This window comes from Muntiacus reevesi, chromosome 13 (genome assembly GCF_963930625.1).
Source record: "Muntiacus reevesi chromosome 13, mMunRee1.1, whole genome shotgun sequence".
Taxonomy (NCBI): Eukaryota; Metazoa; Chordata; class Mammalia; order Artiodactyla; family Cervidae; genus Muntiacus; species Muntiacus reevesi.
Window position 1 is genome coordinate 69,415,517 of NC_089261.1, and position 16,089 is coordinate 69,431,605.

At 38.6% G+C, this 16,089-nt stretch overlaps 1 protein-coding gene across 5 annotated transcripts in view; it reads right to left on the reverse strand.

The window, feature by feature from the left end:
- KLHL2 (kelch like family member 2) overlaps nucleotides 1-16,089 on the reverse strand; it is a 162,497-nt gene that overhangs the window by 20,533 nt on the left and 125,875 nt on the right. For all 5 annotated transcript variants that reach the window (XM_065904664.1, XM_065904665.1, XM_065904666.1 and 2 more), the window contains 3 exons: nucleotides 9,138-9,247; nucleotides 4,823-4,939; nucleotides 3,473-3,622 (listed from right to left, as the gene is read on the reverse strand). In XM_065904664.1, coding sequence (XP_065760736.1) covers nucleotides 3,473-3,622; nucleotides 4,823-4,939; nucleotides 9,138-9,247 — 377 coding nt within the window. The remainder of the gene's footprint in view (nucleotides 1-3,472; nucleotides 3,623-4,822; nucleotides 4,940-9,137; nucleotides 9,248-16,089) is intronic.

Here is a 16,089-nt window from a genome sequence, read left to right on the forward strand (position 1 = left end):
AATCATTGCAGATACTGACCGCAGCCATGAAATTAAAACACGCTTGCTCCTGGGAAGAAAAGTTATGACCAACCTAGACAGCATATTAAAAAACAGAGACATTAATTTGCTGACAAAGGTCCGTCTAATCAAGGCTACGGTTTTTCCAGTGGTCATGTATGGATGTGAGAGTTGGACTATAAAGAAAACTGAGCATCAAAGAATTGATGCTTTTGAATTGTGGTGTTGGAGAAGACTCTTGAGAGTCCCTTGGACTGCAAGGACATTCAACCAGTCCATCCTAAAGGAAATCAGTCCTGAATATTCAGTGGAAGGACTGATGCTGAGGCTGAAGCTCCAATACTTTGGCCACCTGATGAGAAGAACTGATTCATCTGAAAAGACCCTGATGCTGGGGAAGATTGAAGGCAGGAGGAGAAGGGGACAACAGAGGATGAGATGGTTAGATGGCATCACCGACTCAATGGACATAAACTTGAGTAAACTTCGGGAGCTGGTGATGGACAGGGAGGCCGGGTGTGCTGCAGTGCATGGAGTCACAAAGAATTGGACAGAACTGAGAGACTGAACTAAACAATAACATACAGTAGCAAAACATACACAGCTTTTCATTATACTGTCCAAATCAGAGAGTGCCTTAGACAATCCCAAGACGGTTTACTGAAGACACAAAACTAATGTCTGAGTTATAAAAAGATTTATCTTATGCAAATAAGTATGAGTCCACAAAATCAGAGCCTAATAAGTCACTGTCATGGTAGAAATATTATCTATTATTCCAGGACTGCTACCACATTTTGCCTGATGTGTCTTATTGTGATTATAATAAAATGCATCATTACTGTTAATCATGTTGCCTCATTCTTAACTATCTAGTTAGAATTAATCTTGACTATAGCCCCTCTAAAATGACAAACAGTGCTATTGTAAAAGCATACAGTAGAAGCACTTTTCAAAAATCTGTGCAGATAAATAAACTTTCAGGAGAGACTATGCAGATACAAAGCTAGCAGCAGTGTACCTCCCTGCTACCTGTCAGGTCTGCCGCCCTACTCTCCAGGCCCCCTGAGAGAGCAGAAGAGAACCTTCATGGATGTGTGTGTGTGTGTGTGTGTGTGTGTGTGTGTTAGTCGCTCAGTCGTGCACACCCACCACAGAATCAAAGCTAAAGAACTGAGAAATCCCAAGCAGAAGAGAACCTTCATGGATATGTGTGTGTGTGTGTGTGTGTGTGTGTGTTAGTCGCTCAGTCGTGCACACCCACCACAGAATCAAAGCTAAAGAACTGAGAAATCCCAAGCAGAAGAGAACCTTCATGGATGTGTGTGTGTGTGTGTGTGTGTGTGTGTGTGTGTGTGTGTGTGTGTGTGTTAGTCGCTCAGTCGTGCACACCCACCACAGAATCAAAGCTAAAGAACTGAGAAATCCCAAGTTTAATACAGTCGGGAGGGCTACCCAAACCCATAGGCAGAGAAGAGCCCAGAGACAGTGTCAACTCAACAGATGATCACAAAAGAGAAAATAATTGACAGGATTTCACCAAGAACTCTTTAGAATGTTTTCAAAAGTAGCATCCTTACTACAGAAATTAGAAGAGAATTAGTTTTCACTCTAAAGGTTAAGGCATAGCTAAAGACAGCAAAGCTGAAGATGCCAGCTAAGGGAATATACAGGTTAAGAAGAAACCTTTTACAAATATGAAATGTTTAAAAAGTACTAAAGATAAGACAAACTTTTTAGAAGGAAGTTAAAAAGACCAGCATAAAAGAAATAATAATTCAAATGGGCTAAGGCTACAGACAGCTTTTATAAACCTGTATTTTTTTGTAAGAACAAAAACTGACACCAAACAATATGGACAGATATGAAGTAATGAAGACTTAATAGAGATGACTTCTTATAAAAGGAGGTAAAAGGTATTTGGAAAATGTAAACACTTATAAAATCAGCAGACCCAGATGGCATGCATACTAAGGTATTAAGGGAACTAGCTAATGTACTTACTGAGCCACTTACAATTATTTTTGAAAAATCTTGGAGAACTGAGGAGAGATCAGAAAATTTAAAAACGGCAAATACCAATTTTCAAAATAGGGCAGGAAGTGAGTGCCTTGTAAATATCTTTTAAGTGATAATAATTCTCACTAGAACTTTAGAATATTTTGAGAAAAGCATTCAGACTTCTAGGAGCCTATGAAATGGTGAGTAACACACAGAGGGATATTAAAAAAATCATGCTAAATTTGAACCTATATGATCCTAGATCTCATCAGATGCTATTGCCAAATTACTTGTTTTTAGTTTAGATAATAAACATAATAATGTGGACTGACGCTTCCTATAAATGGAATATATTGCTAAGTAGGTATTTCTAATGAGGAATCACCAGGAAGAGTCCTGAAGTCCATTTTAAATTAAAATATTTACTAATAATCTAGGAAAAAGGAGGGAGTAGCGCACTGGCAAAATACAGTCAGTTCTAAATTGAGAACTCTTAACACTGGGCAAAACAGAAAAACACGACTAATATGGATTTGAAGCAATTAAAATGTAGACTCCAAAAAAAAAAAAACCTTGAAAAAATACTAAATAAAAGTATTAAAGCGAAAGAATATAAAAGAAATAATTTAATGGAAATATAAAAAGTAATAACTAAAGATGATGTAAGAAAACAGTAGACAACAGATTCTTATTTCTTAATCCATCATTGCCCCCAAACACACGAGAGCTAGAAATCAATACATAAATAAAAGTATTATATTCTGTATGGATCATTTTGATCAGACCATACACAAAATGGTGCTTTAAGTGCTGGCCTCCTAGTACTATAAAGATGCAAACCGAGCAGAAACTGCAAACAGAAAGACAGAAATAAGGGGTTATTTGAAAAGAAAATTCAATCAGTTAGAAATGAATGGCTTCAACTAAAAAGATAAAGGTAGAATACAAACTTTCACATAGGAAACTTAGGAACACTGGAGATCTGGGAAGACATATGGGAAATCTACACTGAAATGGCTATGTATGATGTGAGAGTGAGCCATCACACTGTGTACTATTTGTACACAACAGACAATAGGAGAGAACAAAAAACAAGCCAGCATCCTTAGTTGTAAGCAATTCTGGGAAGCTACTCAGTTTTCACTTATCATCCAAACATGTAGCTTACAAAGAAATCTTTAATCTACATATTCTAATTATCCTCTCTGCTGTTAACTACAGCTGAAGAAACTCAGAAGGGATAAATACCAGTTGCCTCTGTTCCAGAAGAGCAATATCAAGTGGTTTATAAAGACTAAATGAGTCAAACAATGCCCACCCTTCACAGACAAAAAAATCAAAAAAGAAGTTGAATTACAAATACTACAGTGAATTCCTGGGTACATGGAAATTCAGATGAGTAAAATAAATTAGGAGCCTCATTATGGGCCCTTCAGATGAGGTAGTAACAGGTATGAATAGCAGATCCTACTTTGGGAAGGTTCATGGGTGTCCTCAGTCGGGTCCGGATGCTCTTCATTAACATGCGCTGCTCTGTCGGCAGCAGGTGGTACTTCATAGCTTCAATGAGGTAATCTTTGCAAGCGCTGCTGTTCTTCACCAGTGCTTCTTCCTCAACCCTCTGAAAGGAGAAATTAGACTCGCCCTATGAGGGGGTAGCTACCTCATGATAAAATGACAGAGAAACAAGCAAAGAAGAGGAAAAAGGAATAACTATCTTCTGGGTCAATCTAAAAGTTAGAGAGGCAAGTTTATAAATATCACTACAAAAAAGCCTGACTGCAGTTTTTCTCTGGTCTGCAGAGAAAAATATATAAATAATAAAGAAGAACTGCAATGAAAATCATATACTTCAATGTCAGTTATACAATAATCTTAAGTAGTAATATGTTCATCTATTTGTTATCTTTAAGCCAAATTAAGAAACAGTTTAAGCCGAACAGTAAGAAAAATAGGAAATTGAGATAATGAGTCCTTCAGGCAGGGGAGGTAATATTATAAACACAACCTTTTAAAACTTGAAAAAAAATATCCAGTAAAGGAATTCAAAATACTTTATAACAATGTGCCTATACCACAAATAAATCTTGTCCCTCCTATCCCTATCCTCAAGTGTGGGACAGGTTTCTTCTGTTTTCTTCTTTTTTTTCTGTTCATTTTCTTAAAGGCGGAGTACCAGTGATTACACATTCTTCAAACAATTCTAAAACGTTCAGATCTATTGCTAAAAAAGAAATGTTTCTTCATATTGATAAATGGCAGAAACCAACACAAGACTGTAAAGCAATTATCTTCCAGTTAAAAACAAATAATTTAAAAAAAAGTTTCACTGGATGGCTTCAATTATAAATTAAAATGTTGAAATGACCCTAGTATAAAGGAATGGTAATAATAAAACAGTAAATTTAAAATTGTTCAGAGACTACCAAAGATCCATTTATTGCTATTTGTTTCAAATAACCTGGTTTTCTTCAGCTTAGAATTCCATTCTATTCCATTCCATTCACTAATCAGAGGAGGCTATCAGAAGGAAGGCAAAAGAGCTGCAAAAGTGATACAGAACTACAGATGTGGTTTCTGCATGTACTTACATCACCACAGACAATGCTTCCACAAGCTCCAGTACTTGCTTGTGCAAATCAGATACTGCGGAGAAGCAAACTTTAAGACTGGGAAGTAGTCCAAGAGGTAGCAGCTGCCGAGGACATCAGGTATATTTACTGTCCTATGCCCAGTTACCACTGTGTAACGGAAATCTACACACTGTTGCCCCAGTGACATGGTGCTAGTGCATACTTATGTGTTCCGCAAATACTTTTACCTGAACTAAATATTCCCGAGGAAGCAAAGGTAACCGTACATGTTCCATCAGCCGAGCCATAAATTCTTGCCTCACATCCTTGTCATGATTCACCCAAGCTATTACTGCTTCAAATACCTTGCAGAGAATATGGGGGAAAGAAAATTAATGAGTTATGTACCAAGCTATCTGAATAAAATACAAGGAGATTACATTTTATATAAAACTCTTGCTAAGACATCCAAGTTTTATCCATGGTTGAAGTTTTTCAAATCATGACTATGCTGTTGCTGTTCAGTTGCTCAGTTGTGTCCGACTCTTTGTGACCCCACGGACTGCAGCACGCCAGGCCTCCCTGTCCTTCACCATCTCCCCTAGTGTAAGCTGCAGGGGCCAGTCTAGAGGAAGAGGCTCAGGGTGCAACCTGTTAAACTTTGCTCAAACTCATGTCCATTGAGTCGGTGATGCCATCCAATCATCTCAACCTCTGTCATTCCCTTCTTCTCCTGCCTTCAGTCTTTCCCAATATCAGGGTCTTTTCCAGTGAGTTAGCTCTTCACATCAGGCTGATGGCCAGTATTTTTACTGGTGCTTCAGCATCAGTCCTTCCAATGAAGATTCAGGGTTGATTTCCTTTAGGATTGAATGGTTTGATCTTGCTCCCCAAGGGACTCTTAAGTCTTCTCCAACACCACAATTAGAAAGTATCACTTCCTTGGTGCTCAGCTTTCTTTATGGTCCAACTCTCACATCCATACATGACTACTGGAAAAACCATAGGTTTGACTAGATGGACCTTTGTCAACAAAGTAATGTCTCTGCTTTTTAATACGCTGTCCAGGTTTATCATAGCTTTCCTTCCAAGGAGCAAGCATCCTTTAATTTCATGACTGCAGTCACCGTCTGCAGTGATTTTGGAGCCCAAAAAATGAAATCTGTCACTGTTTTCACTTCTTCCCCATCTATTTCCCATGAAATGATGGGAATGGATGCCATGATTTTAGTTTTATGAATGCTGAGTTTTAAGCCAGCTTTTTCACTCTAGCACCACTCTATCCACACAGCCACTGATGGACATTCAAGTTGTTTCCACATCTTGGTTATAGTAAAAATGCTACAGGCAAAGGGGAATGTAGGTATTCCAAGACTCTGTTTTCATTTCCTTTGGATATACACTCAGAGGTGGGACAGCTGGATCATATGGTAGATCTACTTTTAATTAAATATGTACTTTAGTAAGTATGTTTAGTACTTTTACATATTTAGTGAGTACTTTTTGCTGGGTATTTACTATGTATTTCAGCAAGTACATTATCTAATCTTCTTGAACTTCAGTGACAGAGGTGATAATTTGAAGATATATGATCTAATTCATTGGTGACAACCTTTCCAAACTGAACTTGGTTCTACTAGATTAAAATCTAAAGTCTCTTTTGAATAAAGCACGCAAAATAATAAAGCAAAGTGATACCTGGAATAACAATCATCTACTCCTAGCATTTTTTACTTTTTCTTTGGGTTTGCAAAATGCTGGACCACATACTTCTAAATAATCTGCAGAATAGATTAACTTTCTTTCATCATAATAGTAGAATGTATTAAAATGTGATATTTAAAATTAAAAAAATCTAAATAATAAGAGCATTAAAACATATACCTATGAGAAAGTTAATAAGCTATTAAGAAGATGGTATTTAACCACATGATTTTCTTCCAGATTGATGAGACTATAACTCAATAATCTTATAAAAAATGTTTGATGATATGTACATGAATAACTGTGGAGCAAAAATTAGGTTATTGTACTGCAAGTATAGAGCAAGACACTGGAAATAATCTACACTATACTTAACATGCCTCTTCAATTCATTCAGTCAACAAGTCCCTTTATGTGCCAGATGCTAGAGACTAAGAGGGTCCTGAATTTCATCTGCTGTTTCTCGGTTCTGCTCTCTCTTCTCCACCTCTTTCTCCACCCTACAACAACCAGATCTTACGGCACACTGGTAACTTCAGCATCCTCCCATCTGATCCTCACCCAACTTCTAATCTATTATGCACATCACCATTTTAGAGCTAGTCTCCAACAATGGTCCCTAGTAAAACCATTTCTCTAGTATCCATACCTTGTATAGTAACCTCACACAGGAATCTAAGCTGGCCCTGAGAAACCAACAGGGAAGGTTGTGGAGGCAGTACTGTGGAGTCATATGTGTTCTGGTGTCTTGAAATGCTCCTTTGAGGGGAAGCCAGATGTCATGTAAGAAGTCTGATTACTGGTGGTAAGATGCCATGAGAGACCCAAGCCAGTTACAAAGAATAAGTGGGTGGGAGAATACCAGCCAACAATCGGCCCAAGAGCCAGACAAGTGAGAAAAGGAATTCTCCTGGGTGTTCCAGACACACCAGATGCCATGCGCAAAGGGACTGCAGCCTTGGGTCTGTGGCTCCAGTCAGAACCATGCCACCTGTCAGGCCAGCCCAGCAGAAGCCCCAGGCTCTGTGCAGCAGAGACAAGCTGTCCCCATGTGCCCTGGATGAATCCTGTTCACAAACTGTTAGCCTAAGAAAATGGCTGGTGAGGTTGTTATGTAGAAGTAGAAAACCAGAATAGTCTCCATGACATGTCTTATAGGGCAGGTATTATGGCAGTCTCCTACTGCTAAGAACTCTTCAGATGCTCTTCATCACCAGGATAAAGTCAATTTTCTTTACCATGGCTGAGGAAGTATTTTATGTCATCTTCCCATCTTATCTCCAACCACTGTACCGATACACATAAACTCTATAGTGTATAGGCACAATACTGCTGCTGCTAAGTCACTTAAGTCTTGTCTGACCCTGTGCGACCCCATAGACAGCAGCCCACCAGGCCACCCCGTCCCTGGGATTCTCCAGGCAAGAACACTGGAGTGGGTTGCCATTTCCTTTTCCAATTCATGAAAGTGAAAAATGAAAGTGAAGTTGCTCAGTCATGTCCAACTCTTCCCGACCCCATGGACTTTAGCCCTACAAGGCTCCTCCGTCCATGGGATTTTCCAGGCAAGAGTACTTGAGTGGGTTGCCATTGCCTTCTCCAGTATAGGCACTATAGTATAAACTATAAAGATACACTATAAACTCTAATCTTACTAAAACAACCAAATGCAATCATTCTTTCGCAGCTCTTTATATTTACGCATTCTGTTCCCTCTACCTGGGCTGCCCTTTCCACTCCCACCCGTCCTGTTTCCCTGGAAAACTCATATTCACTTTAAAAAAACTTGGATCATACACTGGAGTCATGCTAAATTCCAATCTGTATCCAAGGAATGATTACATGCTCCTACTGGATCCTCTACAGCATTCTGTGATCATTTATTACCTCACTGGTTGTTCTGCTAGTCGTAACTAAAGAATTTTATGCTGTCAATCTTCTTATATCCAGAATTCCATAGCAATATCTGGTACACAGTAGAAACTCAACACACATCTATTAAACATGAATAGTAGTGTCTTCCTCTGTATTTCTGGGATGCTAAAAGATTATACATTTCACAACATTCACATATTTTTTCACTTGGTAACTATTGTTACTAACTCGCTAAATGTGTCTTGCCCCCAAGCAGGATGAATATCCTTGAGGAAGAGAACTAAAGTTTATGCAACAAAGCAAAAAAAGGAAAAAACTAAAGTTTCATTTCTTCAAGCACAGCCTGTGCATAAGCTTTTGTGTTCTGATTCCCACAAGGTATAAAATCTATCCAAACAATAAAAGCCACCGAGAAGTTTTTCTCTCCACTGATATGAAAGATGTAGGTGGCTGATAGAGGCAACTTCAAATCTGGAGAGACAGGCTACACAGCCAGAAAAAGGAACTACCCATATCTCTGGAACTGGGGTAAGAAAACGCAGGGAGAATACTGTGTAAGCTGCAGGGCCCAATCGAAAGGAAGAGGCTCAGTGTGGAACCAGTTAAATTTTGCCACCTGGGTGTCTTCCAACTCACAAGATGATGAGATCAGTTTGGTTTGAGAATATTATGTTTTAGATCACAATTCTTCCAGGTATCTATCTAAGCTGTGAGAAGAAATCCAGTTCCCAAAAGGCCCTTTGTTTCAGACAGTTTGATGTGTGCAAGCTCTTGCTGTGGGGTCTAGTACAAAACTTCAGTGTCTAAACAGCTAGGGAAGCACCTATGGAATGAGAAGACAGTCATTTACACAACCAACGAGTCAACTAACTGAGTTTCTCAACTTCTGATCAAAGATAACTGGCTGTCACAAAACAAAGCAAAAAAAAAAAAAAAGGAAAAATACTATATCGCTGTACACCAGAAAAAGAAAAATACACGTACCTTCTCTTCTGAAGAAATGGTAAGTTTGTCACTTGAGATTAAGCTGCACACTTGTTCAATGCCAAGGTTGAGAAATTCTTCACTGAGCACGACATCTGCAAAATGTTGCTCTGTTGGGAGGTTACAAAGAAAATAATTTCTATTATCATAGTTTCAAACTACTTAAAAAAGAAGAGATTTTTCTTAATCTAACCTATGAATGAGAAAACCAAGTATATTTCATAAGTGAGAACTAGTAACTAGTAACAACTCAAACAAATTCAGTGGCAGCCCAGGCAGGAAGGCAGCCTGACTGTACACTCAAATGGACTACTTTTATTTTATTAGGGGGTATTTTAGAGGTAAACATCTATTCCTTATGTGTTAATAAGACTATCAGTATTAAAATTTGTAAAACTTTTTGTAAAATCAGAGAAAAGACATGATGTCACACATTTGAATGTATTATGCAACATATCAGAGGGCTTTAGAACATAATGATATAAGGAGAGGAAGCTGCCTAATTTAAGAACTAAAGACTAAACTAAACAAACACATCTTAAAAGCTGATCAGTCTGAATATATAACCATTATTAAAAAAAAAAAACAGAATTGGTTTATGATACAGATAGCTCTGGGCTATCCTGGTGACTCAGATGGTAAAGTGTGACAGCAATGCAAGGGACCCGGGTTAGATCCCTGGGTTAGGAAGATCCCCTGCAGGAGGACATGGAAACCCACTCCACTATTCTTGCCTGGAGAATCCCATGGACAGAGGAGCCTGGCGGGCTACAGTCTACGGGGTAGAAAGAGTCAGATAAAACTGAGTGACTAACACTTTCACTTTTACTTTCATAGATACCTCTGAATACTATGTAAGCAACTTATTTGGGGATCAAGTTATATACTATTTTATACCTTCAACTCCCTTCCAGAAACCAGTGAGATTAACAATTCTTTAAAAAAATTAAAACAAAGAGACAAACAAACAAAAAACCCCAAAACAAAAAACACCTTTCTTTGAATTCACAAATATACCATTCCTCCAAAGTGCAAGAGAGAACTATTAATACAACCAGTAACTTCAAAACTTAAAAGTAAATAAATAAGCAAATAATCATTCACAAAGTATCCTTTCCTCCACACCCAGTTCTCATTTTAAAGTGTGAACTCAAGTTTTGGCCACAGCAATCAGAGCAGAAAAAGAAATAAAAGGAATCCAGGTAGGAAAAGAAGAAGTAAAACTCTCACTGTTTGCAGATGACATGATCCTCTACATAGAAAACCCTAAAGACTCTACCAGAAAATTCCTAAAGGTAATCAATGAATATAGTAAACTTGCAGGCTATAAAATTAACACACAGAAATCACTTGCATTCCTATACACTAACAATGAGAAAACAGAAAGAGAAATTAAGGAAACAATACCATTCACCATTGCAAGAAAAAGAATAAAATACTTAGGAATATATCTACATAAAGAAACAAAAGTCCTATATATAGAAAACTATAAAACACTGATGAAAGAAATCAAAGAGGACACAAATAGATGGAGAAATACACTGTATTCATGGATCAGAAGAATCAATATTAGTGAAAATGAGTATACTACCCAAAGCAATCTATAGATTCAATGTAATCCGTATCAAGCTACCAGTGGTATTTTTCACAGAACTAGAACAATTTCACAATTTGTATGGAAATATAAAAAACCTCGAATAGCCCAAAGCAATTTTGAGTAAGAAGAATGGAACTGGAGGAGTCAACCTGCCTGAGTTTAGGCTCTACAACAAAGTTACAGTCATCAAGACAGTATGGTACTGGCACAAAGACAGAAATATAGATCAATGGAATAAAATAGAAAGCCCAGAGATAAATCCACATATCTATGGACACCTTATCTTCAACAAAGGAGGCAAGAATATACAATGGAGAAAAGACAATCTCTTTAACAAGTGGTGCTGGGAAAACTGGTCAACCACTTGTAAAAGAATGAAACTAGAACACTTTCTAACACCATACACGAAAATAAACTCAAAACAGATTAAAGATCTAAATGTAAGACCAGAATTTATAAAACTCCTAGAGGAGAACATAGGCAAAACACTCTCCGACATAAATCACAGCAAGATCTTCTATGACCCACCTCCCAGAATATTGGAAATAAAAGCAAAAATAAACAAATGGGACCTAATGAAACTTAAAAGCTTTTGCACAACAAAGGAAACTATAAGCAAGGTGAAAAGACAGCCTTCAAAATGGGAGAAAAAAATAGCAAACGAAGCAACAAAGAATTAATCTCACAAATATACAAGCAACTCCTGCAGCTCAATTCCAGAAAAATAAATGACCCAATCAAAAAACGGGCCAAAGAACTAAACAGACATTTCTCCAAAGAAGACATACAGATGGCTAACAAAGTCATGAAAAGATGCTTAACATCACTCATTATTAGAGAAACGCAAATCAAAACCACAATGAGGTACCATTACACGCCAGTCAGAATTGCTGCTATCCAAAAGTCTACAAGCAATAAATGCTGGAGAGGGTGAGGAGAAAAGGGAATCCTCCTTACACTGTTGATGGGACTGCAAACTAGTACAGCCACTATAGAGAACAGTGTGGAGATTCCTTAAAAAACTGGAAATAGAACTGCCATATGACCCAGCAATCCCACTCCTGGGCATACACACTGAGGAAACCAGATCTGAAAGAGACACGTGCACCCCAATGTTCATCGCAGCACTGGGTATAATAGCCAGGACATGGAAGCAACCTAGATGCCCATCAGCAGACGAATGGATAAGGAAGCTGTGGCACATATACACAATGGAATATTACTCGGCCATTAAAAAGAATTCATTTGAATCAGTTCCAATGAGATGGATGAAACTGGAGCCCAATATACAGAGTGAAGTAAGCCAGAAAGAAAAACACCAATACAGTATACTAATGCATATATATGGAATTTAGAAAGACGGTAACGATAACCCTATATGCAAGACAGAAAAAGAGACACAGATGTATAGAACAGACTTTTGGACTCTGTGGGAGAAGGTGAGGGCAGGGGGGATGATCTGAGAGAACAGCATTGAAACATATATATTATCAATTGTGAAACAGATCGCCAGTCCAGTTTTGATGCATGAGACAAGTGCTCAGGGCTGGTGCACTAGGATGACCCAGAGGGATGGGATGGGGAGGGAGGTGGGAGGGGGGTTCAGGATGAGGAACACATGTAAATCCACGGCTGATTCGTATCAATGTATGACAAAAACCACTACAATATTGTAAAGTAATTAGCCTCCAACTAATATAAATAAATGAAAAAAATAATAATAAAAATAAATAAATAAAGTGTGAACTCACAAGGAAATGTGGTTTTCAAATTCCAGTTGTGCCATGTGCTAGTTTGTAAAACCCTGGGCATGTTTTGTAATTTTTCTAAGTCTTGGCTTTCTCAACCATAAAATGGGGAATATAAAAATACCTTACATGAGAAAGACTGCTGTGAGAACTAAATACCTTAATAGCTTATAAGTAAGCATCTAGAAAAGAAATGACAACCCACTCCAGTATTCTTGCCTGGAAAATTCCATGGAAAGAGGAGCCTGACTGGGCTACATACAGTCAAAGGGATCACAAAGAGTCAGATAACAACTGAGCATGCACACACACACACATGGTAAAGGCAAATATTCAATAATTCAGCTCTTACTGTATTATGATACCTATGTTTTAAAGTAAAAATCTGCCAGGAATTGTAGCTATTTTCTAGGTCTTTACAATTAACTGTATTCTACCAGCAGTATATTTTTAAGGCTTGTTGAAAAAAGATTCAAGTACATGTTTTAACATACCATAAAAATGAATAGTTGGCTTCCCTTGTAGAAAACACAGGGCAAACCATGTCCCCAAGACTGAAGATCAAAAGGAGAATACAGGAAGTGCAGCTGATTGGAGCAGAGACTCACAAGCGGAAGCTGCATGGGAACTGGTGCAAGTGTAGCAAAATCTCAATGTGGAGATTTAAGCATTAAAAACTCTATGGGGACCCAGTCACAGCGGGATTCTACAATACTGGGAGATTTCCTCCAGAAGCTCAAACAGGTTTCCAAAGTTAATACGAGACAAGAACCCCCTGTAGCTTCTGTAGGGAGAGGAGAAATGAAACAATTTTGAAATACCCAATGTACTCTGTTCTTAACAGTACAGAATCTCAAGTCTGTGTGTCTGAAGCACAGAGAGACCCATCAATACTAAAACATTAGAGTGTGGAACAGAGAAAGGTTGATTACAGATTCATACAGGGAGATGGGTGGCTCACGCCCTAAGAACCACAAAGTTACTGAAAGTTTTTAGCAAGCCCCTTTAAAAGCAAAAATTGAGGGACAGGTAGTTAGTTGTTGCAAACTTCTTGGTGTCAGATCCTTTGTTCTTGAGGTCAGGTCATGGTCCGGTAACAATTTTCCTGTAAATCTCCACCAAATGAATGTTATTCGTTTATTATTAACAGAATAATGTTACTCTGTCCTGACAAGAAAGGGCAAAGTCCCAAGGTACAACTTTCACCCGCCAAGGTCCCAGTCCTGGCTAAGAGGAGGCAGAGCTCAGCTACAGCTCCGCACACTGCCCACCTGTCACCCCTGATGGAGTCGGGCATCCGACCAAACTGGCCCTCAGTCTCCCCAGGCTGCCCAAGTAGGGGAGACCAGGTCTCACAGACTGTGACCCAGACAAACGGACACTGCTATTAGGTCACAGACAGGTTCACTGCTGCCTCAAGGCCTGGGCCTCGGCATGGAGGGCCTGAGTGAGGGCTCTGGAGCCCTGCAGGACAGAGTGTCCAGCCTGCTCCCTGGGCCCGCCAGCTCACCCGTTGGCCCAAGGCTGGGTAAGCTGGCGGGCCCCCAGGAGAAGCCTGAAACTGCCTCTTACCTCACTCTCCACCTGATGACCACCACACCACTGACCCTGGCTGAATCGCTCCCCTAACGGTCCCGTGGGCAGGGCCCACTGTGGTGCTGACCAATAGCTGGGCAGGACAGTTGGTTGCTTGGGGTGGGGAGTGGGCAATGAGGCAGCACCAATCAATGGCCGAGTAAGACCTGTTGCCTAGTAACAGGATGGGGAATAATGAGGCACAGCAACGGCTGCCTGCTGAGGGGTGTGCTCATTCTGATCTGTTACATTAACAAGATCTGCCCTCAGGAGAATCTAGTTAACCAGAGCCTAACTGACTGAATTTAGAGAAACACCCAACTCCAGCCCATTCTGCCCAACCAGTTCCACCTAGGAAGGAGAAAGAAACCAGAGAAACACTTGTGAAGCTCAGTTCAGAGCCAAAAGCTCACTAACAAACCCTTTAGTCATATACAGAAGGGTTCCTTCCCCACATCTCACTGCCAAATCTCTAAAGGCCTGCTTATAGCAGTTCACTGGGCATATCACATATAGATATCAAGAAAAGAATTATGAGGCATTCCAAAAGATAAAAGACACAACTTGAAGAGACAGACCAAGCATTGGGACCAGATATGGCAGGGATGCTGCATTTATCAAACTGGGAACTTAAAACACAATTTAACAACTATGATCAATTCAGGGTTTCCCTGGTGGCTCAGACTGTAAAGAGTCTGCCTGCAATGCAAGAGAACTGGGTTCAATCCCTGGGTTGGGAAGATCACCTGGAGAAGGAAATGGCAACCCACTATAGCATCCTTGTCTGGACAATTCCATGGACAGAGGAGCCTGTCGGGCTACAGTTCATGGGGTCTCAACAGTTGGACACAACTGAGTGACTAACACTTTCACTATCGTCATAAAGATGCTCAGGGCTCTACTGGATAATGTAGACACCATGAAAGAATAGATGTGTAATGTAAACAGAGAGATGGAAATGTCTAAGAAAAAAATCAAAAAGAAATGCTAGAAAACAAAAACACTATAAGAAAAACAAAGAATGTCCTTGATGAGCTTATCAGTAGACTAGATAGGGCTGAGAAAAGAACCTCTGCCTTTGAGGATAATGGTGGATATGTGTCATTATACACTGATAAAAACCCACAGAATATACAACACAAAGAGCAAACCATAATAAATACTATGGTTTTCAGTGAATAATAATGTATCAATACTGGCTCAGAATCTATAACAAATACACCACACTAATGTACGATGTTAAAAATACCAGAGACTGTAAGAAGAGAGAGGACATAGGAAGAACTCTGTTCTGCCCCTCTCTTTGTCTATAAACCTACAACTGCTCTAACAAATAAATTTTACTGAAAAAAGAACGCACTAATAAAGAACAACAGAAATGAAGACTTTGTAACTGAATCTGTAATAAATCAAAAGTCAATGGAAAAAGGTAAAATTGGTATTTGAAAGACTACAAACTAAAGATTAAACTTAGATATCCATTTTTAAGAGCTACCTAGTCTTTATAGCATATTACTTCACAACAGTACTTCAAAACCTAGCATGAAATATTTAATAGGATTAGAGATTTTAATAAACCATCATGATTAATTACAAAGATCATTTCTACACCTAAAATAAAATCCTAATTTTCGTGATCTCAAAAGAAGCTGACACAAAAAAATTATTTCAGAAGTTTTTGTACTTTCCTTTAAAGAAATAAGGAAAACCTTTTTTCAGTGGTTGGATTTGCATTTCAAAGAAGGAACATTAAAAAAAGCACAAAGAGATCCTTTGTATTTAAAGTTCCCAAATAAATTCATTTTAGCGAAAATATGGCAAATAGCATATAAACTTTAAAATGTTTGTGATAACAAATTGGAAGTTTAAAGATAAATGTAAAACAGCTACTGAATAAAAGACAAGTGAATATAAACTTCTTTACCTCCTAATCATAAAATATTTCACTTCCAAATATAAGTCTGCAGTGATTTTACACTAAGTTCCTTTTATAATTTTAAAATCTGAATCAAAGAAAGAGGTTACCTCTACA